The sequence below is a fragment of the Passer montanus genome, unplaced genomic scaffold, assembly GCF_014805655.1.
Source record: "Passer montanus isolate IOZ18808 unplaced genomic scaffold, ASM1480565v1 scaffold26, whole genome shotgun sequence".
In the NCBI taxonomy this organism is placed as follows: Eukaryota; Metazoa; Chordata; class Aves; order Passeriformes; family Passeridae; genus Passer; species Passer montanus.
Window position 1 is genome coordinate 4,330,100 of NW_024367261.1, and position 25,829 is coordinate 4,355,928.

At 38.2% G+C, this 25,829-nt stretch overlaps 1 protein-coding gene across 4 annotated transcripts in view; it reads right to left on the reverse strand.

Annotated features, from left to right (window-relative positions):
* Positions 1-25,829, reverse strand: part of CAP2 (cyclase associated actin cytoskeleton regulatory protein 2) — a 67,965-nt gene that overhangs the window by 25,453 nt on the left and 16,683 nt on the right. For all 4 annotated transcript variants that reach the window (XM_039712075.1, XM_039712076.1, XM_039712077.1 and 1 more), the window contains one exon: positions 9,117-9,194. In XM_039712075.1, coding sequence (XP_039568009.1) covers positions 9,117-9,194 — 78 coding nt within the window. The remainder of the gene's footprint in view (positions 1-9,116; positions 9,195-25,829) is intronic.

The window sequence follows — 25,829 nt, forward strand, 5'->3', positions numbered from 1 at the left end:
AGCTGATAATATTTTATAATTCCTATTAGAAAATCAAGAGTAGTAAGACTAATGCCACAAATAGCCAAAACACTCAAAAAAGTTTCAGCATGCAAAAGAACTGCCTTAGGCTTTGGCTTCAGAGACTTAACAGTCTCAGCCCATAAAATGTCCTGGAATACCAGTATTCCAACAGACCACACTACACAGACTTTCTTCTCCTTCACATATTTGCATTACCCACACAAGAAATTCCCCAGGTGATAGGCTGAATAGGACTGGTGGTTAGGGACATTCAGTTCAGGAGAAAGGTCAAAGTTTTAGGTTTTGTGTTGTTTGAAATCGACCTGTAAAGTCACATTAAACTGAATGGCTTGCTTAAATTTTGGCTGCTTGAGCCAGTGCTTACTTGAAAATCTCAGCTTTAATCTGGCAAAATGGGTATTTTCTCAGGACCACTGTTATCCAGAAACCTGCCAGCATGAATCACAAAGGCACAAAGCACAGCAGGTAAATAAAAAATATAGTTTTAAAGATCTTATGCATTTTTAAGCTCATCTTATGTGTTTTGAGGGGTGAGATTGTTTACCAAAGGATTTTTATGCTGATGAGTGGCAACACAATTCAGATCTCACTATTACAGTGTTTAAATCAACCTGACCTACTATGAAAAAAACCTGTCAAGAGAACAAATATCCTTTTAAGTTATGCAAAATCAGGGCATGGCAACCTTTGGCATAGGAGCAGCAAAAGAAAACTCAGAATTTGGAATCAATGGCCCCTTCCTTTTCACTCAGCTGCAACCCGAACAGCTTGAGTACAACCTTTATTCCATGGTGTACAGTTCTGTTAGTTTCTCCTTCATACTTACATAAAATCTCCATTATACTTTGTATTTTTAGGGGGCAAGTTTGAAACATGGAATTTATCTGAATCAGGTATCTTTGTACGTGTTGGCAAGCAGTGCAGCCTAACAGGAATGGTTCTGCAGAGCAAAACGGTGCTGAGGCTCCAACACTCACAGCATGCATGTAAGGGAGGTGCTATTTGGGACTGGCTGTAAATTGTGGTTTAGATGCTGCCTGGGAGTGTATCTTCCACTTCACCAGAAAGATACCCACTTTGTACACCTTAAGCTGCTCTGTAATGTGAAACATGACCTGGCAAACAAGGCTGATTTGAAGGAGAAATACAGTCCCACAGTGAGCTAAAACACTAAGGTAGACATAGCCATTATCTCTGCAAACAGCCTAGTACAGTTCATCCCACACTGCATCCTTTCAAGGGGTGAAAGATGTCATGGATAGCAACCACCACACTCAGTTCTAACAATTTAAGAGGCAAGCATCTGCTCTCAGCTGAGACTTTATTCCCTCTACTGGAAATGAAGAAAGACCTGTCCCTGATGAATTATTTGCCCATATCAATATATATTAGATGACTATATGTTAGAAGATATTAATAGATGTGAAGAAGTAGACTCTAGAGGTGCTGGCCATTACTGTTAAGAGAGCCTAGGAAAATACCTTACACAACATTCCTACCTTGACAATTTAAAGCTGATGAGCAGAAGTCCATCCTGTGTCTACAGGAATAAGATCACCAATGAGATGCATTTCTGCTACGAGTGGCTGTGATTTTAGAACTGAAACAGTTTTTGATTAACTGTAATTTTTTTTTTTTTTTTTTTTTTTGTATTTTCAAAATCTGTAAAGAAGACTTTGCACTTTTTTTGGTAGGTATGCAGTTTAAGAAAGGCCTGTGTTTTTGCTTTAACTCTTTATTCATAGCCTGGATGGAATCACTGTTCAGATTAATATCCTAACCTGAGAAACAACCTATTTATTTAAGTACATACAAAATGTAATGTTTTTAACACTACTCCACACTTATACAATGTTTTCTCTGCAACTATTTTCTGACTGGCTGTAGAGACCACAAGTGAGATTTTTCTCTGAGATCACTACATTCGTGTCCCTCTAGTATTCTGATATTTTCAGGGTTCAAACCTCTCCTCCTACCTAACTACATTAATTTATTATGGCTTAGTTTTCTTAGACTGTAAATCTTCAGCATAGTGGTGTAATAAGTATTTGATGTGTTGGTCAACAGTACAGGTTCTGCCACTTCAACTCACTGCTGTGCAGTAGCAGGACTCTGACAGAGAGACAAATCTGCATAACTGTCTGGTCAGCTTCATCAGCACAGAAGCTTAGACACATTTGTGTGCTTCCAAAGTGACTTAATTGGTATTTGGCTTTTATTCCTCTTAGATAGCACAAAAATTCTCAATCTAACAGCCAATATCAGCTGTAGCAGTTTTGTCCTTTGTGGGAAAAAAACAGGGAATACCAACCCACAACCCCACATGACAAATTACTACTTTAGTCATTTGTGAGTTTATTTTTAAATATAAACTCTGAGGCAGGGCAATGGGAGAGGAATGTGAAAGCCAAATTGCTTCTAACCAGTGGAGAAATCCAGGGCCTGATACAACCTGCATGCATCAGTTTAGAGCAGTGCAGAATCACACCCACTGCCTTTGGCTGGGACTGGCTGGTTTTAAATTGACTTAAATGTTCTGTGTGTTGTATTCTTGTCCACTGCCGCTTTCTGTGGGCAGTATTTCCAACAAGAAAGGGTCCTTCTCCTTTAGGCACACAGGCAACACCCCACAACTAATCAACAATAACAATTACACTAATAAACTTCTTTCAACTTTTTGATTTATTACTCCTCAATTCTGATGCTGTGATTATAATCCAGTGTTTAGTGGGGTCTGGGGCATTCCAGGTAGCAAGGAGATTCTGTTAAGCCACAGTTTCTTTGTTCACAACATCTGAGATCCTATAAATCTTTGCTAAGAGCAATCACCTTTCATGGGGCATGTCCCAGGAAGAGATGTTAGATGTTGCAGGTTTCCATCCTTGGCCAAACTGTAAGACTGCCCAGTTTGTTAAGCACTCCTAGAACTGACATAACTTTTGGAATTCACAAATGTGGTCTGATTTAGACCAAACTAAAATTTGAAAAAAAAAAAAAAAATTAACTAACTTGTGAATCAAAAAGCCCTGCTTTTCAGTCATTTGTACCGCCAGTGCTTTCCTTTTTAAAAGGTTAGGTGCATAAATCCCAGGAAAGAATTGTGTAACACAGAGAAAGGAGAGTACTAGTTTGGATTTGTGTTCAGCAGAAATAAAGAATATGGTACTTAATGGGAGAGGGAGTGTCCTATCAGCTTAGGGGTAGGTAGGGTCTCACATGGCACAGTTTGAATATGAACATTGCTACAGGGACTGCAAACTAACCGGGTGATTTGGTGATTTTTGGACACAAAGAGCAGAATTCCAGTAAAGGCTTGCAGATCCATAGAATTGCTTAGCATGTCAAATGAAGACCCAGAGTATACAGGTACACTGGAGGTCACAAGGGCAAGGAGCCTTTGGTTATTGGAGCCTGATTCTTGCACAGAATGTGAATTGCTGGCGAGTCTGTGACTGGGGATGTTGGTGTGAGCCAGTCTGGAGCTGCCACTGATGTGAATCTCTCCATTCTGTACAAGCTGGGTGATGCTGCCCTGGTCATGGCCCATCTGCATTCCCATGATCCCTGAGTGTCTCTGCGCCTTCTTACTGCTGAGTGTACAGGGGCAGAAGTAAATCTCAAATGCATCCACCTTTTATTGACCTGGGAGTTTTGGCAAACACAAGTGAAGAAAGTGAAATGGGACAAGGATTCCTAGAGAAGTTAACTAAAAGAAAGACACTGAGGGGCTGGAGTGTGTCCAGAGAAGGGCAATGAAGCTGGTGAAGGATCTAGAAAGACAGTCCTATGAGGGGCCAGTTAAGAACCTGGGGTGTTTAGCCTGGAGAAAAGGAGGCTCAGAGAGACTTTATTGCTCTTTACCAATACCTGAAAGGAAGTTGTGGTGAGGTGGGGGTCAGGTTCTACATCCAGGTAACAAGTGGCAGGACAAAAGAAAATGGCCTCAAGATGGAACAGGGGAGGTTCAAATTGGAGTTGAGGAAAAATTTCTTCACTGAAAGGGATCTCAAGTACTGAAACAACTTTCCCAGGAAAGAGGTTGAACCACCATCCCTGAAGGTATTTAAAAGACGTGCAAATGTGGTGCAAATGTAGAAAACATGGTTTAGTGGTGGAGTTAGCAGTGCTGGGTTTATGATTGATGATCTTAAAGATATTTTCCAACCTAAACGATTCTATGAACTGAAAATACAATGACTTTGAGGCTGATAAAATGCAGATGAGTGATTTTGAGACAGAATTATGAGGTAACAGGTGTCAGGGGCTATCTGGATGTGAAACACAGTAAGAGCTTGCAACAATATCCAAAAATGAGCCTGTGAACTCTGCACTGCAGCGGGTTGGTCTCTGGAAACTGTTGGTCCATCCCTGCGGCTGTGACCACGCATCACATGCAGTTGTAGGCTTGCAGATAACAGAAGTATGCCAACAGTTTGGCAAGATTTCAGAGAACAGGACCGGGGGAAGGGGTTCCCTTCCGAGCTCAGGACTCTCAGGCTCCTGTCCATGTCACTCTTGGCACCTTCTCTGAGTTTGAGGCCTGAGGACCTTAAAAGGATCGAACTAAATTCCTCTTTAAGCTATTTCTAGACACAGAGGAGCAGGTTAGCAGCAGTGAACCAGCTGAGAGAATGGAATCAAACTCAGCCCAAACTCTTTTGCATAAGAATGTAATAAATTATCAAGGTGAGAAGTATCCTACTGTTTGTATTTTTGGAAAACAGTAAGGGTGATCCCAGTAAGCATGAGAAAAGTAGGGGGAAATGGAATGACATAAGCAAGTCAAGGTAATTAGAGAACAAATCCTGCTAGAATGCAGAATAATAAGTCCCAGGAGTCCTGTATTGAAATACTTCAAAATAGAAAGAGAAGAAAATGAGCAATCCCACAATGACACAGAGGAGGGAACTGTGAATCTTCATCTTTTGATTTCTAATAAAAATCCTGAGAATGAATCCTTTATTCAAAGATTTTGCCACAAGTACTCTAATCCTACAATAGATATTTTTTCTTTTTGCTTGGCTATAAAAAATAAAAACAGGACTTGTTCTCATGGCTCTAAGTCCAAATTCAAATACAGTTTCTTGGGTTTCTGTGAGGTGGGGTGAGGTCTCCCTTTTCTAGGAAAAAAAGGGAAAGCTCTCCTTTACCTCTCAATTTTTTCCACCCCTCTCCTCCCACCTGTGTGCAGGATCTAGCTATTTAAGCTAGGCATTTAATTGGAATGTTTGTCTGCACAATGTTAGGAATAAATCCATGAGCTTTGGCAGTCATATGAACTCAGCATTCTTCTCTAATGAGAAATTACGTAATCATTTATAGTCTGAACTGCATCTGTCATTAAAATCTGTTTGTAGTACTTCTTACCACAGACATGCTCATCCTGCATATGCTGATATTGATTCACAAAAATAATAATCTCATTAATTTGTTCTCAGTATAGGAACAATGGATTCCTCAAGCCCTCAAAGCAACTCTTAAAACTGTTTGAACTTTTAAAGTGAAATATAACAACTCATAAAGAGAAGGCAGTATATGAGTCACCATTCACAAATAATTTAATGCAGTCACTTTAAGCAGTGATCAGTATTCATGATCGCAAATTAAAAAAGTTGTTAAACAGATAAATTTGCTCAGGAACACTAATAACTTTTAAAATTATTATGCAATGAAATAAAAAAACACATTTCAGTCAGAATTGTATTTGGCTTAGACTGTGGGAAATAGAAAATCAGATCCAGACTGTTTTAGGATGTTTTGTGAAGGTTTATGCTAAAACTTGTCGTCTGAATAGCCCAAGCAACATGCAAACATGTGGTCTCAAAATATCTTTTTAAACAACTTCTCACAGATTACAGTAATATTCTAATTTATTTTCCCGTCTTCTTTTCACTCTCTTATAAACTCATATATTCTCTTATATTATTTATAGTAGTAAACAATTTATAACAGACATTTTTTGTTTAAATGTTTGAAGGTTTTTATCAGATAATAATTTCTCATAAGTAGATGGACTGAAAAATCCCATCTTGCTGAATGAGCCTGTATCTAGCAGCCATTAGCTGGGACATACACAAACAGGAATATCAACTGGTGGTTTTGTCATGTGATCTCTTCCACTGCACATACAAATATAGAACATGACCATAAAAAGTAACAGAACATGCTCTCTGCAAAGTAATTTATTGCAGTTGATGCTAGATTGGTATGCCAGCTGGAATTACCTTCCTGGCTCCTACTATTTTCACATATACAGATAATAAAGGCTGTGCACTGCAACAGATTCCAAATGAAAAAAATAACATTATTAACATGAAGCAAAACTCCACAAAAACAACTTTTAGCAATCTTGACTGTTTGAAATGTTTGCTAGTGACTCACAGCACGAATTAAAGAACAAAATGAATTCTAGGACTTCATCATTTTCACAGAGAGAAAAAAATACCACTTTTTGATGATACACATTTCTCTCTTTGCTGAGCACAAAAATATCCAAGGATTATTATAGATATAGGAGCTTTCTTTTTGTTTGAATTCCTTATTCATTAGTTTGTAAGCTGCAAGAGCTGAGCTAATTTATTTTTCCAGCACATTTTCCCCTCCCTCTTTTTTTTTTTTTTTAAACGCACCATGTATGACATCCCAACCTGACAGGAACTCAGTAAATCCCCTCAGTCTCCACACGGCTGTCTCTGAATGTCTACAAAGCTACTATGCCATAATCGCAACTCGCTGGCTCATTCACAGCTTTACATTATAAAGCAAACAGTCTAGGCAGCTGAATGACAGAATTACTCTCTTTTCTCTTGCATTTATAGATATGCTGTCATCTTCATTTGCTTTTCTCCACTCTCTGCATTCTGATACACTAATGATCAGCTTTCCTGTTTGGATTCCACACTGACTCCATGGCTCTAGGCTATAAATACAGAGCCGAGGTGACATCACAGCAATAAGGTCCCGGGGGAGCAGGGGCAGGACACCTATTTCTTTCCTTCTCCTGGGTTAGCTGGTGATTACCAGCTTTTTCAAAATGCTTAACCAATGTAACTTTATAATAGAAAGCTTTTTCATCATTGTGATGGAGATATAAAAAACCTAACACCTGGAACTATAACTCTCTGCAGTGAGAAAAAAACATTCAATTTGTACAGCATAGGCAGCCTTCAATTATTTTCACATCTGTCCATAGTATAACTGAGTGTGTCTGCACAAAAAAATATATGCAAAAAGAGAAAAAGAATGGACAACAGTGTGTGTTTTGATGTCTATAAAAATGTGTAGCTAACAGTCTTTATAAAAATTTAAGTAACTATAACTAGACTGGGTTTTTAACTAGACTGGCTCTCACTGTTAAAAATAAACTTTAGTCTGTAATATTCCTGGTATTTCAACTTTGGAATGATGTGTACACACATATCATGTGGCACTTCCTCTGTGCTAAAGGATAGTTAAATGATAGAAGTGTACTTTCTTGCCTTCAACAAACTGCAGAAATCTATGCTAGCCTGATAATGTACTACTAAGACATATGGATGGCCAACTCTGGTGATGTTTATGACAAGATTTTAATTATTTATTGCTTTTCTTAATGCTTCTGTAACCATCATTCTAGATTGCTGGAGAATCTTTTTTTACCTCTACTCTTTCTTTGTGGTTTGTGTTTTTAACATGTTTTGTTGACATTATAAGTAAAAATTTCTAAACTTTACAGTTGAAAAATCTCAAACTTGACCTCTGACTTGAGGTCAGAAAGTTGTAAGGGTAGGAGTAGGGAGAAGCCATTGCCATTCTCACTGGAAAAGCAGAGAAAATCCTACTGAAAGCACATCAGCACAGGAGGCCAAACCAGGACCCACAGCTTATTCTTGTACCAGAGCTGGGACAATCCCAACACTTCAGAACATTGCATTACATTATGGACCATCAGAAACTGGTCACTGGGGAATGTTTTACCTATGAACATGTAGAATTTTGTGGGCCACTGGGTGCAATTGTATTCACAGCCAATATAAATGACTTCTCGAGGCCTGTACCAATGGGAATTTTGCCTGTTCTGTGTGAGCCATGACCCACTTTTACTCCCTGAGATCAGGGACAGCTGGAAAAACAACTGATCCGTTCTTTCTTGGAACTCTGAAGTCTATATGGTCTAACTAATCTATCTAATATCTACGGGCTTTTTTTTTCTTTTCCTTAAGTACCCTTGCCATTAAAACATACTGATTAGAAAAACTTCTAATTTGTGTCTCTAAAAACAATAGTGACAGCAAAACTTCGATAAATTATACCAGGTGCAAAGAGCTCTGATTTGCAAAAATGGATTTCAATGCACTTTGGAGCAGGGAACTAGTGGAAAAAGGCAGAACTGAAGACCATGATGAGCCAGTGCAAGGGAAGACTTCATTCTCTGCATACTCCAAGGAGGAAGGTTCAACGGTGGTCCCACAGAAGAGCTAACTGATTGCTACTCCCAGGAATGATAGAGTGTTATTGGCCCTGAGCCTTCTGGAAACTACAAATGAGATTCATAACAACTCCAGAGCTTCTCTGAGCTTTCTAGTGAGGGGAGGATTTAAACAGTTGCCACTGAAGCAAGTATATAAATCAACTTGATAAAAGTTTATTTTTCATTTTCTTGACAAAATGCTTTCCCTTCCTCCCAGAATTGGCCTAACCTGGACCTCAGTTTGGGGAATACTGAGTGTATGGGCTAATACTGGTTTTTCTCTCACTAGCTTATACCCTGACTTCAGTGTGTACCACGTAGCATCTGTGGGGGGCTGGCAAATAGCAATTCTATTCCATGGTGTTTCCAGCTTCCAGAAAAAGACTGATGCCACTCACAAATGTAAAGTGAACTCCTCCTTTGCTTTCCTCAATGATCTTATATGAATTAGTACAGAAAAGGTTCTTAGCCCAGGACCATGGCTTTCTGATTATTACAGCATCATGCTTATAAAAGTGAAAGCAAGCCCCCAAGTGCACTGTATAAATAAAGGAACAGACAAAGCAAATGCAGGATCAATAACATATGGCAACACAGACTTTTTTATGCACTGCCTCTTGAAGCTCCAGGTCACTTTCCTTACCTCTTGAGGCTCTTGACATTGAGATGCTAACAGCAAGAAGGATCTCTGCGCTTGGAAAGCAGCACGTACCATCTCTGCCTGTAACAAAAGGAGGAATATAAATTAAACCTCAGCCTGTAACCTCCAATGCCTCTTTGTGACAGCTGAAAGTCAAGTGTGACAGCTCAAATCGTCCTTGCTGCCTCTCATCTAAATCACAGCAACACTGACTGGAAGAAATGTAATAAAGTACTAGCTTAGCTATAATTTTTTTTTTTTTTACACCTAAGTTTAAATTTCCTATCTTCTTCAGACAGGAAATAAAATGAGTTGATAAGCAGGCTTTTAGTTATAATTCCTACTTTTAGTCAGAGGAGGACTTAATTTTAACACTACAGAGTACGTCTAGGCATTTTAATGGTGATGCTTATACCCAAGTGCATAGCAAGAACTTATTACCACTGGGAACAGCAATCTGCAAGCTTTGTGTTCAACTGCAGCTTAGGCTGTGGTGATGCTCAGGATAAGTTGAGCTTGGCACATTTGCTGAGGGACTATGCTGTAATGCATTCCTTGCCTGTGATCTGTGGGCACACTTGATGGCCATGAGACATAGTGGCTGAAGGTTTTTGGGCAATTTTCCACTCACAGAACTCCAGCATTTGGGTTAAAGCTGCACCTGACAGGATGCTTTTGTGTCACCAGTTTGGATGGGTGATAAATCTCTACACTGATGGGTGTCTACTAATGTTCAAATTTCTGTGTTTTTTTTCGTTTATGTGAACCCTATGAATTTTCTATATATTCTTATTGATATACATTGATTTGAACGGGTATTCCAGTATCACCTCTACCTCATCCAGATGGAGGAGTAGTGACTAGGAAAAAGCATTACTGGTATAGAAAATAATTATTCATAACTAGAATATATTGCTAAATAGAAACCAAGCCAAACCAAATGCTGCTAACTTAACCTAATATGAATAGATGCATTTATAATCACTTTGTGGAAGGGTGGGGAAGTGCACGCCATTTTTCCTTGGGGTTTTTTCAATCTAAAGAGAAAACAAGGTAATTATATATACAGACCCATGTGGATGCAACTTTAAATACATAAAAGTCAGGAAATTTGATGTTGTAGCAAAGTAAAACAGCTAAATTGTGTTTATTCATCTTAAAATGTGATGGCATGAATAAAACATAGGTTGTTAGGATGAAAGTCACTGCAAGAAAGATGGTAAAAGAGACCCAGCTTGGACAGTATTTGGGGAGAAAGGGATAATATGGTCTGACAGACTGAGATTTGGAAGGGTATAATCATCTCTATAAATAGATAAAGAAATAAATAATAAGGGAAACCTAAATCTTCCAGCCAGAGACATAAATACCATCAATAATAGCAAGGTTTAGATATTCTTAGACATTTCAGATTACTTTTTTTTTTGGTCCAGAAATTCATAAAACAACAACGTGTGGGTTATTTTAAGCTTAGGGGGGTTTTTGTGTGTGTCAGGAGAACCTTGTAAAACAGCTGAGAAAAACCTGATATTCCTGAGGAGGAGGCCATTATGAATGAATTCAGTGCTTTTAAATTGCAAGATGGATAAAAATAAATCTGTAACTAAGGCTTGGTATAAGGCAAACTTTTATAAAATAGAAAAATCAATGAAAAAAAATGATTGGTCTGAGGAACTTAATGATGTGAATGCAGGAAAGGATGGATTTACATTGAGAATGGAAATAATCTGTGTGCACTGGGCAGGAGAGAAAAATTGTAGGAAAGGGTTAGAGTCTCTAAATGAACAAATAATGAAAGCAATATAATAAGAATAGGTACGAAACCCTCACAGAGTGAGGGGAAGCCTAGATTATCAAGCAGAACTTCTTTTCAGGCACTGTAACACATACAGCAAAGGAATGATTCATAAAAGCTTTTTTGAACTGTACCTTTCATGGGAAAGTAAAACAAAGACATATTTTTTTAGCTACTGGAACAATAAAGAATAATGAAGAACAATAAAGAGCAATGAAGTGAAGCCCTGACACTGCTCTGAAGGGCAAGTTTGGTATGTCTACATTATTTTTTATGTATAGATTATCTGTTGCTGAATAACACGTTCTTCCCCAATTTCAGGAAGTCAATGTACTTAAAGATATTGAAAAGGTAGCTAAGGAGAATGATGGCAAATCAATGGAAATTACATTATTTGAAAGGGAGGTCAAATATCTGCAGCTCAGTGACAGAATCATTAGGTCCATATTATCTTTTTTCCTGACTACTGAAGACACTGGCAAATGGAAGCACAAGTAGAAAAGATTTTAAAGATATATTATTTGGAGATAGTACTACATGTCAGAAATATGCAGTGATGGTTGGGCAAATATGTTCAAGAAGAGGGAGGGAAGTTATGTCAAGTGATATCATGACTGTTGACTTCAGCACCATGAACATTTAAACCAGATTTGAAACAAGTGATTAAAACACATGGAAATGAAAAGCAGGAGAAATTACAATGGGATTACCTATGGTTGAAATCATTACTTTACTTTTTACACAAAGATAATGTGTCAGGTCTAGTATATCTAGGTATCATATAAAATGCTTATTGTGGGTACTCATGGGAAACTCACACTTTGAGTGGAAATGACACAAATTAGTACTGAAATTTTTCAGTTGGATAAGAAGCTTGATAAGCAGAGGCAATAATAAGGTATATTACAGATGGTGTTACTTGAGAGGAGGAAGGTTGCTAGTTGTGCTTCTCAGGGATTAGTTTTAGGAGCAATCAGTATGTTTCTTAGTGTCACGAGCAAGAATTAGGTGTGCACTCATAATAGTCTTGGGCAACCCAAGGTTAGGAGATTTTAACACAGTCAAGAATGACTCACTCATCACTTAAGAAAAGTAAGACAATTTTGTTGGCACAGATAATATGAATTGGATAAAATTCAGCAATCCTCCCTGGTGCCTCTTTAAAACAATGCATAGTTCTTGGTGTAAATATGGAACTGATTAAATGGAAATGCTGAAGACTGGAATATACAAGTATAAAAGCCAGGAAGGTGGCTTTGTGAAAAGAATGTATGCAGCTCTACAGAGGATGTGGCAAAGTATTTTTAGTAGATCTACAGAAGTGTTAGTATCATTAGAGAGAATCTCCTCTGGAATTCTGTGCACAGAATTAACAATCACCTGTGTTAAAAAAAAGTTTAAATCAGAGTTGATGCTGAGACAAGCTACTTGGATTTTTAAAGCAATGAGTATCTGTCACACAAAGATAAAATTTAAGTTTAATTTCTTTTTCTTAGCAAGAAAGTGACTGAGGAATATGACAATTCTTTCTCATAGACAATGCAAATAGTGGAGAATGAAGAAAATGGTAGTTTCAGCACACAATCACAGGTCTGAAAACTGGGCCATGAGTAAATGTGGTATCAAATTTATAAGATTTCCAACAATACAAAAAATGAATTTCAGAAGGGATCTTTCCAATTCCTCCAAAGAGGCAGCATTATTTTAAGACAGAGCTTTAAATGCTGATCAAAAGATCATAAACATGAGGAAAGAGTCCTTAGATATAGAAAGTTAAGGTTGTTTATTGAGTTCTTGAACACATACTGCACTGTAACATCTATGAGGTTTGAAAAATATGTCTGTCTGGCAGTTTGTCCACACTGCATTAAATACACACTTTTGGGATCCCAGTGGTCACTATGGAGACTGAAGAAGATTTTTTGATCCACTCTGAGAACAAAGTAACAACTAGTTTCTTGTTTCATTGTTCATTTCTTTTTATGAAGCACTGGAGTTTGGTCAGAGCTGGAGACAGACCATTGGATGACATACACTGATGTTTCTAAAAGACTGACATTCTTTGACTATGCCTCATATGTGTGTGAAAACTATTGTTGGATGTGGAATCAGGATTCACTTCTCCTCCAGAACTGTATTACTTCTCCTTTTCTAGTGCAGAGTGTGGCCAAGGCCACTTTCTCAAAACATCTGGGAACTGTCTTTAAGAAATCTTGTGCTATTGAGTGCACACAAGCCATAGGTAACACTCTTTTGAGTTACCTGTGCTACATTTAAATGGTGGCTTCTTGCATTTTTTTATTATCCAAAATTTATTACAAGATGTTTGAAACATTCAGCTGTCAGTAGACTATATATCGATTGCAAGCCTTGTGCTACATGCCCAAAATGTATCCACTCCCAAAAGCTTTTAATTGTGTAGGGATCAGAGCAGCCAGATCTCTCACCTCTGAATGTAAATCTTAATAAAACGATCATGCTAACACAGTATTTGCATTTGACCAGTAGAATTTTATAAGCATTCTGCCACAGTGACTTCCTTCTTTCTGCAGCAGCATTAAAAACAGCTTTCAGAGTTTTACTGCTTCTAAGCATGCCGTACTTTTTTCCCTGCATCCCTTCAAAGCAACAGAAGAGCTTCTTCTCATTAAGAATGCATTAGTTCAGTCTATCACCATTCCATTTCTTTCTTGTAGTCTTTCAAACATGACACTTCATTGCTACCTCCTTGTGCTTGGCAGCCAGGCTGTGTAACTAAGCAGGCAGCACTACAATTTTGGAGGGAGGTGACTCTTTCATGAGACACCCCCCCCCAAAACCAGCAAAGAGTAATGAGTGAAAACACACCAGAGGGGATCTTTCTCAACAGCTTGTGTGGCTCAGACAAAAGACTGCCACAGAACAAATCAGCTGAAACTCTTTCAGTTATATTCAATTATAGTAATGAAGATTGAGTGCCAAAAATAGTGTAGGAATTGTGAGTAAATTTATCAGAGTAGAGTACAGCACCAATTTGCACACATCTATCTGCAGACAAAAATGGACATGTTTTGGAGCAACAGAAAATTGACACCTGAAAATTTTGGGTAATCCTTTTGGCATTCCTGGGATTACATCTAGACACATCAGTCATCAGACAGATTCCTCAGATGAGGTGAATATTTTGAAGGAAGCAAATTCCTCAAAGCATTTCCTACTCTGCTTTTAGCAATTTGTTCTACAGGCTGGAGGAGACAGCTGTGACTTTGGACCTGATTCCAGGACCATGTGGCATTCCATGCACCACCCCAATTTCCCCACTGGTAAAGTGGGGAATAACACATCTTAATCCTTCACCTCAGGTCTGTTTGACAGCTGACTCAGGTGACTGATATGGCTGGAAGAGCTGAAGTTTGGCACGTGTGCCATGACAGCCCAGTTCCATGCTGTGGAAACCTGCGGTTGACTACAATGAGTGATCTCTCTGTCACCGCTGCAGTAACAGCACGGACTCACCTCTTCTCAGTTAAGCCTGCAGAGGTTAAGGGAGGAATCATATGTATTTAGAAATAATCTTTAAAATAGCAACTGGTTTAACCTTCCCTGTCATAACATAATGCCAAACTCTGGTATTTGTCAGAAGCCACTGCTTGAAAAATTGCCAGAGGCTCTGTGAGAGATGTTTGATGAAGACAACGCTGCTGACCTGTTTGAAGAAGCATGAGTACAAATTCCACTCAAACTTGCACTGTTTCAAACTGAGTACATGCAGATGCACTGGACCTGAAGCTCAGATTTCCAGTTTGCTTTGCTGAGGTTCAGCCCTCCAGAGCACATGTGGGTTCAGGATCTGCCTCTTTCCCATTTTAAATGTTCTGTTCAATCTCAGTTGACCTTCACTATGGTATCCAAGGACCAATAAAGATAAATATTATTTATGTGCCAAGCAAGCTACAAGAACAAACAGGCACATACGCTGAGATCTCAAGTTACATGTAAATTCACTAGTTGAAAAAAAAACCAACTAAACAGAAATAAGAGAAACAAACATAAGATTTCCTAATGAAATTTCAGTCAAGAAAATTACCCTACTGATGTTATAATATTGAATTTGTCAAATGTTATTGTATTTAATACTGTATTTCCTCAAAATCACAGCATTTAAAAGCACAGTGTAAATATCAGAATCCACTGGACTTCTATTGTTGGAGAATATTACACATCTGCTTATATATACATGCTAACATTAACAGAGATAATTAGCAAATCAAAATACAGTTCTAGAAGGTAAAGAGGACACAAGGGAAAAACGGGATTTAGTGGTCCTGAGTTAAAAATGTAGTTTCTGCAGAAACAATTATGGGTCCTTTGTATCTAGCAAAAGACACAGTGACTGTAGTTTTCATTTCAGCAAATGAAAACTACAGATGGAACTTCACTGACCCTAGCCTTTCTCTAAGAGGGACAGCACTTCCAAAGGAAGAGACACTGCTTGTCTTTTACATTTTGCTTTCAAAAGCCTCTTCAAAGTGAAGTGGAGAAGTGGCTGCTGGCTTTAAGGGAGAGGAAAGAAATGGAAAAAGAACAGAGTTTAAGTAAAGATGGGGCTGCTATAGAAACCATCCAGGCTAGTGGATGGTATTTATTTTGAACAGCTAAATGGCTGATAGGGATTTTCAAAAACTGGACCAAGCCTTAAAAGAGTCACTGGCAGTTCTCCAAACAGAGCACTTTTTACTCTGGAAAATGAAAAGTAAAAAAGAAAAAACTTGTCACCTTTCTCTCACTGGTCCATGCAGAAAACAGAGTTGAAATTCAAATCAAAATTGAAGCCAATGGGAGATTTACCATTGGTTTTCAAAGAACCAGTCACCACCTGAGATATTTTCTTTTCTATTTTCAGACAGATACATTGATTATCACCAATTAGCTGTCCCCTACACTGAGGTTTTTTTGGTAGTTTTCAGCCTTTATGGCTATGTCTAAATTAGGGAATTTTAGTTAAAATTTCTCAGCATTGCTACTGCCTGTACAGTACCAATCAGTGCTGGTCTCGCTGGATTTTTATATCTGCCCGTGTATTAAACACTGCATCATGTAACTGTCACAGTATTACTTGTTTCAGAGTAGCATCTGTATCCCAGTTAATTAACTTTAATTTTTAGTAAGCTTCACTGTGACTTAAACTACTCAGAGTTCTTACTTCTGGTGGAGTTCAAACCATACTGTTCTTTAAGAACTCTCAGCGCTAATTAATGATTTAAGATGGATAGAATCATTTGGGGTAGATTGTTGCTACCATTTTATTTCTCCATTTGAAACAGGAACTGTACAGATGAACTGGAGGAAAGGGATATTTAAAAGCACAACAGTTGTTTTTGCATTAATTTGAATATTATTGCCTTGGGTAAAGAATATACATGTTCTGCACTGTTTGCACCAATAAAGTCTGCCACAGTGTTCCAGAATTTCCTCTAAACCCTCTCAGTTTTGAATGACATGTGGTTTTCTGATTGATTTCAAGAGACTGTTAAGTTTAAAACATAATGAATACTATTTAAATGTCAGCTTTGTTAATGAATTATTATTAAAATTAGTAGCAGAAGCAGTCAATTATTTTGTTCATCTGTCACTGCTTCAAACGGATATAAATATTTTGCTTTAGGGCCACTGCAGCTACTTATTACTGCCAAATGAAGCAGTAGGAGATCATATTCTCCAAAAATGCCTCAAATAACCTTCACCACCCATAACAGAGGAAGAGCAAGGCCAGACCAAAGTGATTGACTAGCTGATGCTCTCCTAAAGCTCAGGCTGGTTTTTTTTTCTTCCAGATTCACAAATTTTTCATTAATCTCTTTGACAATAGCCAAAAATCTATGAGTCTCTTGACCTCTGTTCATTTCAATTTTTACACAGAAGTTCCAAAAAGAGATGTGTACTGATAGTTAGGGCTTCCAGAAAATTCAGCATAGAAAAAATACTGAGAATTGTGTACAAAAATAAGAAGTCCACTCATTACTCAATATGTGGTTTATTTTCAGACAAAATTGTTGGTGGCTTTAAAAACGCCTTTCTTTTCTGAGCAGGTTTGAAAGTGTTCAAGAATTCAAGTTCAAGAATTTCAAGTTTCAAAGATTATTTCTAAATACATATTTGAAATTCGAGAATTTCAATTTAAATTCTTCATTTCAAATTTGAATTCAAGAATTCAATTTCTATCACAGACTTCTGCAAAGTGCCAAGTCACCTGATGGAGACTTCCTGCCATCTCACTGCACAGCACACAGCCATGGATCTAAAGGCCTCCACAGCAGTAGAAGTAAAGGGTTCTATTGTCACATTGCAGCACCTGATCTAGATGTAAGCACCTGGTCCCTGGTGCTTCTCTATAGACCAGACACAGCCACAAAATTGTCAGCAGTGCAGGATTTGTGCTGTCATTTTCTGCCTCTGCAATATGTCATTACTGATCACCATAGAAACAAACAGATAAAAAGAGCCAAACATTTTAAAAACAAGCATAAAACCACCATAGGAACAAATGGCTTCTCTCCACCACTAAAATACCAGTCCACCATTGTTGTCTGGAGTTTCTAATAACCAAAGACTGTCAATACTTTATTTTATGAGTGTTAGGGTATGAGTAACAGCAATCAGTGATAAGCAGGGATTTGACCTGTCTCCATTTTGTTAAATAACCCAGGACTCCTGAGGTAAAAGGCTTTTCCAGGGGGAATACATTTAAGTAAAACCATTACATGAATATTCTTTGTATCACATGTCAAAGATTATGCCATGACAAAATGATTTTTGGGGTGTTTTTTTTTTGGTAATCTGTATTAGGGAGAGTAGACAAAAAACTAAAAGAAAGCTAAAACAAAAAGAAAGCACCCCAACCTGCACAGGGTAGAAGTTGGCCACAGTCTTCTTGAGAAAGCTCTTACAGCTCTTCATCCTGACTAGCCTACATAAACAAGCAGGTTTCTCTGAGAGTGATGGCAAAGGGAAACTAGCTCAGTTCAGGATTTCACTGAAGAACAGAAAGTGGGGTACATTAAACTTTCACAGCCCTTTGAAGCCTCTGTTTTCTCCTGCTACCTGAAGCTACATTATGCATCTCTGAAAAAGTGCATTACTTCTTTAAATACTACTTTCTTTAAAAAAACAGAAACTACATACAATGCACTGAAGTAATGAAGTCTAAACATTGTTATTACCAAGATCAACAGTTTTTGAAATTCAGGTGCCTTTTTCCTTTCCCATGAACATCTGAGCTCAGAGTTCTATGGAGGACCTGGTTGCCAGTGTTGAGGAACTATTTGTGGAAAGACCTCTTTTCCCTGAGGAAAAGCAAACCTACATTTCCTCCATGGAACACATCTTGTAAGCCAGCACATCAGAGAACCACAGAGGTCTCAGGGCCTGCAGGTCTCATTGTGATCTGCACAAACACGCTTTTGCTGTGCTGGCTGCAGGCACTCTGGTTATTTCTCTGCTGGCCGGCTTTGCCCCTGAGGCTGCTGCTAAGCACCCCACTTTCTATCACCAGCTATTCTGTCAGAAGCCCTTCTCAGTGAAGGTCCGAATCCATACAAAGGAAATTTCAGAAGACTTTAAAATTTCACAGGCCTTAGATGTGTCCCTGATTTAACAAACACAAATTCTAGGAAGTTCAGATGCTTCTCTCTGTAAATTAAAAAGGTTACAACACTTCTTGAAGTTTTACTTCATAAATATTCTTCCACCAGTTATCACTGAGCACCCTTCTGAAGAACTGATTTCTTGACTTTCTCTGTCTGACAAGTTGCCTGATAAAGACTGGAGACCCACTGATATCTAAGAAATTGTACTATCTTTAGAGAGAAAGCTTGGACAAATAGGTTCTTATATGGAAAATACTTTTTTGTATGTTCTGCCTCTCATGCACTTCAAGACAGCTGGTGACATTGCCACCTCACTCTGCAAGTAGTCCCACTGAGCTCTCTGAAAGCAACTCAAAGGCTAAAAGTGCCAGAACTCGTCTCCTGTAAACTCACTTCCACTTTCATCACCTTGAAAGAATCCCAGGCGCCCAACCAAAATTTGCTAACATGGAAGTCAGTTCAAAGCTTAAAGCTCAAACATCTATAATAGTATTTCTTCCCACCTGAACCATATTTTCCTTTTCAGAGGTGCTAAATAACAATATACACGGAGAGGGAGCCTCAGCCTCTCTGAAAGGCAAGGATGTGATAGAAAAGCAGATCTGAACTAAAGTGGTTTTTTTTAAACAGAACATGTATTAAAGCAACAATAAAGAAATCTTTCAGCCTCAAAGTTCTACATAAAGATGCTTAATGAATCTTTTTACTGTATCTCTGGGATAAGCCACATAATTAAACTTATAAAACTCAGCACCAATACTTAAACTGCTTTGCAGTGCAGATTAATTGTGGAAATACATATTCCCATTTATGGGTGTCAGTAGACTAAAAAGAAGTTAGCAGCAACAGTGACATGGTTTAATCTATCCTAATGGACTCTTCAACATTCAGAAATGTGACCATATTGATCATGTAATTCATACTGGATAAAAAGAGGCAATGCACGTTTGTGGCCACATTATACCCTCATCACTCCTGACAGCACTCCCAGCTTATTTAAAACAACATTCAAACCACACACTGGTTTCCCTTGTGGCTTAATTCTCATTATTCACTGAACTCCTTTTTACTAGAAACTGACTGAAGAGCCAGATTCTGAGCTCATTGTTTGGTTTTTTGCTGACGACAATGAACAGCCTTCTCAGTTTCCAAGCCCAGCATTTCTATACACTCAAAACAGTTGCAACCAGCTAGCAAAAATAAAAGCAGGTCAGAGATGGGGAGGCAGATGAGTGAAAAGAGTGTACACGTGCTCTTCAGAAAGAATGAGACTGAAAATTAATAAAAGACTTACTCATAGCCTGTAGCAACAAATGACATCATTCAAGCATATGTCCCAAAACAGAAAAAGAAATGGGGGGAAAAAAGCATTCATAGATGTGTATTTCTCAGATTGAAACAAATGGGTTTGAATTACGTTACTACTCCAACTCATAACCTTCACCAGAGAAATAAGAACTATGAGCACCATAAAGACTTTTCAGTCACAAAAGAGTCATGCTGATGACAATAGCAAGGATGCTGTCTTCGTTTTTCTGATGGATCAAGAAAGTGTAACTTGGCAGTGGTTCACTAGAAATTACTGCTGTGAGAACCACACACCTCACAGCAGTAGTGACGCTGAGTGCCTGACATGACTGTTACCTATATGCTCTCTAGATCCTAGACTGCTTTGAAAAGAGAAAAGTAATCACCAAGGCTTCCTCATGGACCCTGGCTCTGTGCCAACTCCATATATCCAAGCCTCCCTAATAAGTTTTCTCCTGACTTCACCAGCAAGTGACCTAGGCAATGGCTTTGCAACAGGCTTGTGGAGACACACTCACACTGTATTTGTGGCTGTGAATGTAGGTGGTTCACACTCTAAAGCCATCTGTAATTTAGCTCGCTCTTTTAGCCATGTAATTTTATCACCTTATGATTTCTGGCTAAGCTGACGCAGTGGTTTTCAACTTGTGGAACTCTTATGCTTCTAGTCTGTACACTGCTTCTCCTGGAAAACCACCAAGAAAAACTGGTTTCCTGCCAGTTGACTCAAATATTCTCTTAAAGGGCTCCAATGAAAAAATTTTATATGGATAGCAAAATTAGCATGAGCTAAAGCATATGATCAGTTCTGACTTTGACTTCAAATGGTCAAAAATGCAATGTATGCCCTGATTAATTGCTCCATTCATTAAGTAAATTGATTGGTAAAACATGGACATTATATCTAGTCTAAACACTGAATATTGTTCTGAATTCATCTGGTCAGTTAAAGAACCCTTCATGATCCAATTTTTTCAATAAGACAATTTATCTAACATTTTCTTGAGCAAACATGATGGATTTTTCTTTGTTTTCACACTGCATACAAAGTTTCCCACTCAAATCATTCTGATACCTTCTTCTAGCATCCTTGGGACATCAGGAAATCCCATTGTACTGAGTAACCATATACAAACAAAATCTTTTTTAGGGGGCAATAGTTTTAGACTTTGGTCTAAAATGGTCTGTAATGGTACCTGATCAACTGCGCTAATTTGAAATCAATTGCTTATGGATTAAGTCAGGAGCTACTCATGCAAAGAAACCCTATGAAAACAGGTTATGAATAACTCTTGACAGCCTTGAGTGTTTGTGTTTCTGATTTCTTATGTTTCTAACTAAATGCCATATGGAATGTTCTCATTATATATTCCCACCACCGTCCCCCCTGAATTTACAGGTGCATGTTTCTCGTGCTAGCAATACACAACTAAAATCCCAGTATTGGCCACCATGGCATTTATTTTTCAATACTTGTTTGACTTTTATATCTTCCTTGCCTTTTTAAATAATAAAAAAAAAAACCCAAGTGGTATTTACTGCAATGTCAGTGTCAAGAAACTAACAGCCTGATCCAGTTACAATCAAAACTGTTGGAAAAACACACACTCTTTCAGGAGGTGGTGTTCTAGACTTGGAATGGACAGGTTCTTCATGCTCAGGAACCATCTTTATTCCCAACCAGGTGTCCAACAGGTACAAGCATGTCTGCATACCACTGCAGCTGCCTCAACAAATCCTGCTTGTTTTGAAAGCCAGATTCAATCCCTAGGCCATATGGGAAGTTGTCCTTTAGAACAGAGAAATCAAAAGTTGTAGAACTCCTAGAAATGTCAGGTTTTTTCTAAACTAACCTCTAAATTAGCCTCTTGGCTAGACTGTATATATTGCATTTCCATCTTTCTTCTCCTATTAAAGTGAACGTTCTTTAGTGTTCATTTTATGAAGTATCTTGTAGTACATATATAGGGTGAGAAACACAGCTGAATTAGCATTACAAAATCAACTTTAACACTGACAGATTTCCAGGGCTGATGATTTTAATTTATTTTCCTTTTTGGTGGACAGCACTACCATTTTCTATGCCCTAAGACTCATTCTCTCAATTGAGAGCAATTTTTTATGCTGTCAAAAATATCTGTCTTTTTATTCTTTTTTAATGTATTCCATTTTCCCCAGTCCTGCACTAACACCTTGGTTTGGTGTTTATTCCATGTAGCAGAAAATACCTCTCACAGAACTGCAAAGGCAGCCTGACAGCAAGCTTCTCTTTGGGCATGTTGACATCATCCTCTTCTCTGAGCTCTAATTCAACTTTCAACACAATGCCTAAAACCGCACAGCCTCTGAGCACAAAAGATGAACACGAGAGTACACTTGTGCATTCTGTTGCCCTGTAAGCAAATTGCCTTGTGAATGAGGAATCAGTCAAATAATGGGTTTGATAGTCTGCATTTAGATTAGCTAAGATAAAGCGCAAAAGTGGGGGTTTTTTGGGTGTATCACAGACAGCAGCACATCTCTCACATGAAAAGACAACATGCAGCTATTTCATGTGTCATAACGACTCTTTTGAAAAAAAAGAGGAAGGTAGGATTTTTCAACTGTAATGACAGTCCAAACCAGAGTGGCACTTTGCAAAGTGCACATATATCTCATAAAATATATCTCCTGCTTTCAGCTCTCTCAGTTTATATTTACATGGACATTACTAGGAAGAAGAGAAGAATGTCACTGCTTTCATGTAATAGATAGAGAAATTCTCTGGGTACCTGCATATGACATTTGTGGGGTGCACGTTGCTTTCTCTGCTCACCATGGTAAGAAACAAGTGCATGCACACAGAGAACTCCTGCAAATTGGATAATGTGCTGTGAATTACTTCTCAGTGCTAACCTTGTTCAGGCAGCCATACATGTAATGGATTGCATCCAAACTCTCTTCCCATAAGGAGCAACTGAACCACCTACCACTTCATTTCTGAATGCTCCAAGCTCTTTGAGCTTTTGTTTTGAGCTCTGCATTTCAGCAGCTGGAAGTTGATGGAAGAAAGGAGGGAAAAGACATCCATATTTTTATGGTTTTCCATTCCAAGATAAATAGCTTGGATGAGAGAAGAGGGAACATAAATGAATCACACAGACAATCTGTTCTTTCAACTGGTGGAGTTGGAAGGTTAAAAGATTTTTACAAATAAACATTTTTAAAAGGCAAGTATTAGCTTATGTGTTTGACAGAAGGCTGCAATTATGCTCTACTCTGTACCACATAAAATACTAAATGTGAGGTTATCTATCCTTCTCTTGTAGAACCAGTACATTCTCTTCCTATCATGATGTCTCATCTGGTACATTACTCAAATTCAAGCCAAAGTATTCCACCACTTGAGATAGCACATAAACAAAAATAATGTGAAGAAATTCATAAGAAACACATTACAAAAACCTGCTTCTTGGCCTTCTAAAGTCTTGGGTTTCTTTGCTTTGCCAAGGCAAAGAGCCCATCAAACCTGCTTGAACCCAGCTTCTTCACTGGGACACAATCTAAAGGTAGACTATGCCTTCCACAAGCAGCTCTTTGTTATCCTTGACACATTTTCTGAGTGCTGGATTCATAGCCTATGCTGTAGAGTCACAATCTGTTTCATACTGATTTTGAATTTCCCTCATTCTGACAGAAGGATAGTTTTTGGTGTTGGCATATATGGTGAGTCAGCTTCAGGGCTGTTACAACCTGTAATGGTTGGTGACAGCCTCCAAGACACTGGTATGTCAGGCCAAAGACAGCTGGTTGGTAGCAGTCCTGGCCACATTCACTCTTTCACTGACTTCACACACTCTGCAGTTATGACACGGACAGCAGAAAGCAGTTTCATAAAATCTGTTCCTGTAGGGGACTTTGCATTTCATAGAAGTATCCATATAATCACCAGATCTTTATTCCACAGTGACAGAATATGGAAAAGATCTTAGCTGTTTAGGGTAATTTGTTTAAATAGAGTATGTAAAAGCCTAACCATTCTCCCTGGCTTTTAAAAAGTGGTTCTTTTCTTCAGTGCAGTTGACCTCAGAGATCCACCACCATATGTCCTGTAATTTGAATGAGAAATATCTTGCTCTCAAGATTGAGCCTAAGCAGAACTCTGATAAACTAATCTTTGTAAAGCCCGCTGTGCTGCTGTGTTTAAGAGAGGCAGAAGCTAGCTATTAGCTCTTTTTGTGGTTTGTTTGTTTTGTTCTCTTTCAACAGACTTTTTAGAGTATGGCATGCTGGAAAAAATAGGAACGAGGGTCCCCAACAGATACCAGTTGTGTCTGAATTCTTCCTTTTGCCAGGCACGCAAACCACACAACCGTTACAGCCATCAGCACAAAACACATCATGTTAAATCCCTCATTTTTTTAGCATAATATGAAGTCTCTCTTTCTCTCATATTACCATTCTGGTCTGTCAGGTATGTGAGGTTTTTCAAGGCAACAGGTGTTTTTTGAAATAAAATACAACCTTCCCTTCAGCTCATTATGTGAAAGAGACAGCAGCTGCAAGTATAATGCTGAGGACACATGGTCTATAAGACACCCAGAAGAAAAATACTCCTTGTTCCACTTGTTAAGGTAAAGCACAGATGTTGCTTCAGTGATAAGCATGAGCATAAGGCAACCACAGTCTGCTCCACGTTGTAAGCGCAGAATCTAAGATTTCAGAATATTTAGTAGGCTGCAATCAGAATCACCAGTTTCTTTATGTAAAGAAAGCTAATGCAATGTCTAAGCTCATAGCACGAACAAATACTCCGTATCACAGCTTGCATTACACTATCATCAACAATATGCTAGGGACTGTCCACAGACTTGGCTAACAAATTATTAATAATCTTTTATATGGACTCAATTATGAGTAAGAAATAGTGGCAAATGCATAAATTAATACACTTACTGATTCAATGATTTAAACATTTACAGATAGTGTATATTAAAAAGGGTTTAGCAATTTAGAATGTTTAATGCAATCCCTTTCCCTGCTTAGTATTGGAAGACTATTTTTGTATCACTCAGATCTAAACTGTTGAGAAATCAACTGCAAAATAATAATGTCTAATGAATGCAAAAACCAAGCTGGAATCAATCCTTTCCAGGGAGCAATCCTCTCTTCAGTTAGGTTCATAATTTTTTCCAGGGAGCAATCCTCTCTTCAGTTAGGTTCATAATTCTTCCTCCAACCCTCTGAATCCCATTTATTTATTCTCCCCTAGTTTCTCTGAAGAACAAAGTACATATATTGTAGCTTATAGTATAATTGTCCAGGCTTAAAAAAAAAAAAAGGGAGTGCAGCATTTCCTTAGAAAAACAAAGATCATCTAGGATTGCCTGGTCTCCTTACTCCCTCCTGTTTTCTAGGCCTAACTAGGTCAGAAACTCTGTCCTACAAACCAGAACATGTAACATCAGAGAAAAAAACACAGATCACAGTCATAATCCAGTCATCTTTCTCTGTAAGTAGAGTGGTTGCTTTGGTTGTGCTGAAGAATATTTATGTTGGCCTTGCAACATGAATCTCAGTATCTTGTAGGACTGCATGTTTTTCTGGTTACAGTGTTTGTTATGTAGGGCAGCAGCAATCAACTGGGAACCGTACACACAGAGGAAGGCCTGATGGCATGGATCTACTGGAAAAGTCAAAAGCACCACATTCCTTCAGATCCAGCTAGCACCCCAGCTCTCCTATGTGTGGGATGTTTTTTTGGTTTTCTTTTTCCAAATATATATTGGTAAGCTGTTGGTAAGATGACTCCATCCCTTGTCAATTCCATCACCACCCATTTTAGGGAAGACCAACTTAAAAAAATACAATGACACAAGTTCTGATCACAAAGTTAAGATCATAACGTTAGAAAGTATTGTCATCATGAAAATGATACCATAGCTCTTCCTTGCTATAACTTATATTTTTAACAAAAGGTAATTTAAATGGCTGAATCATTTTTAGTTT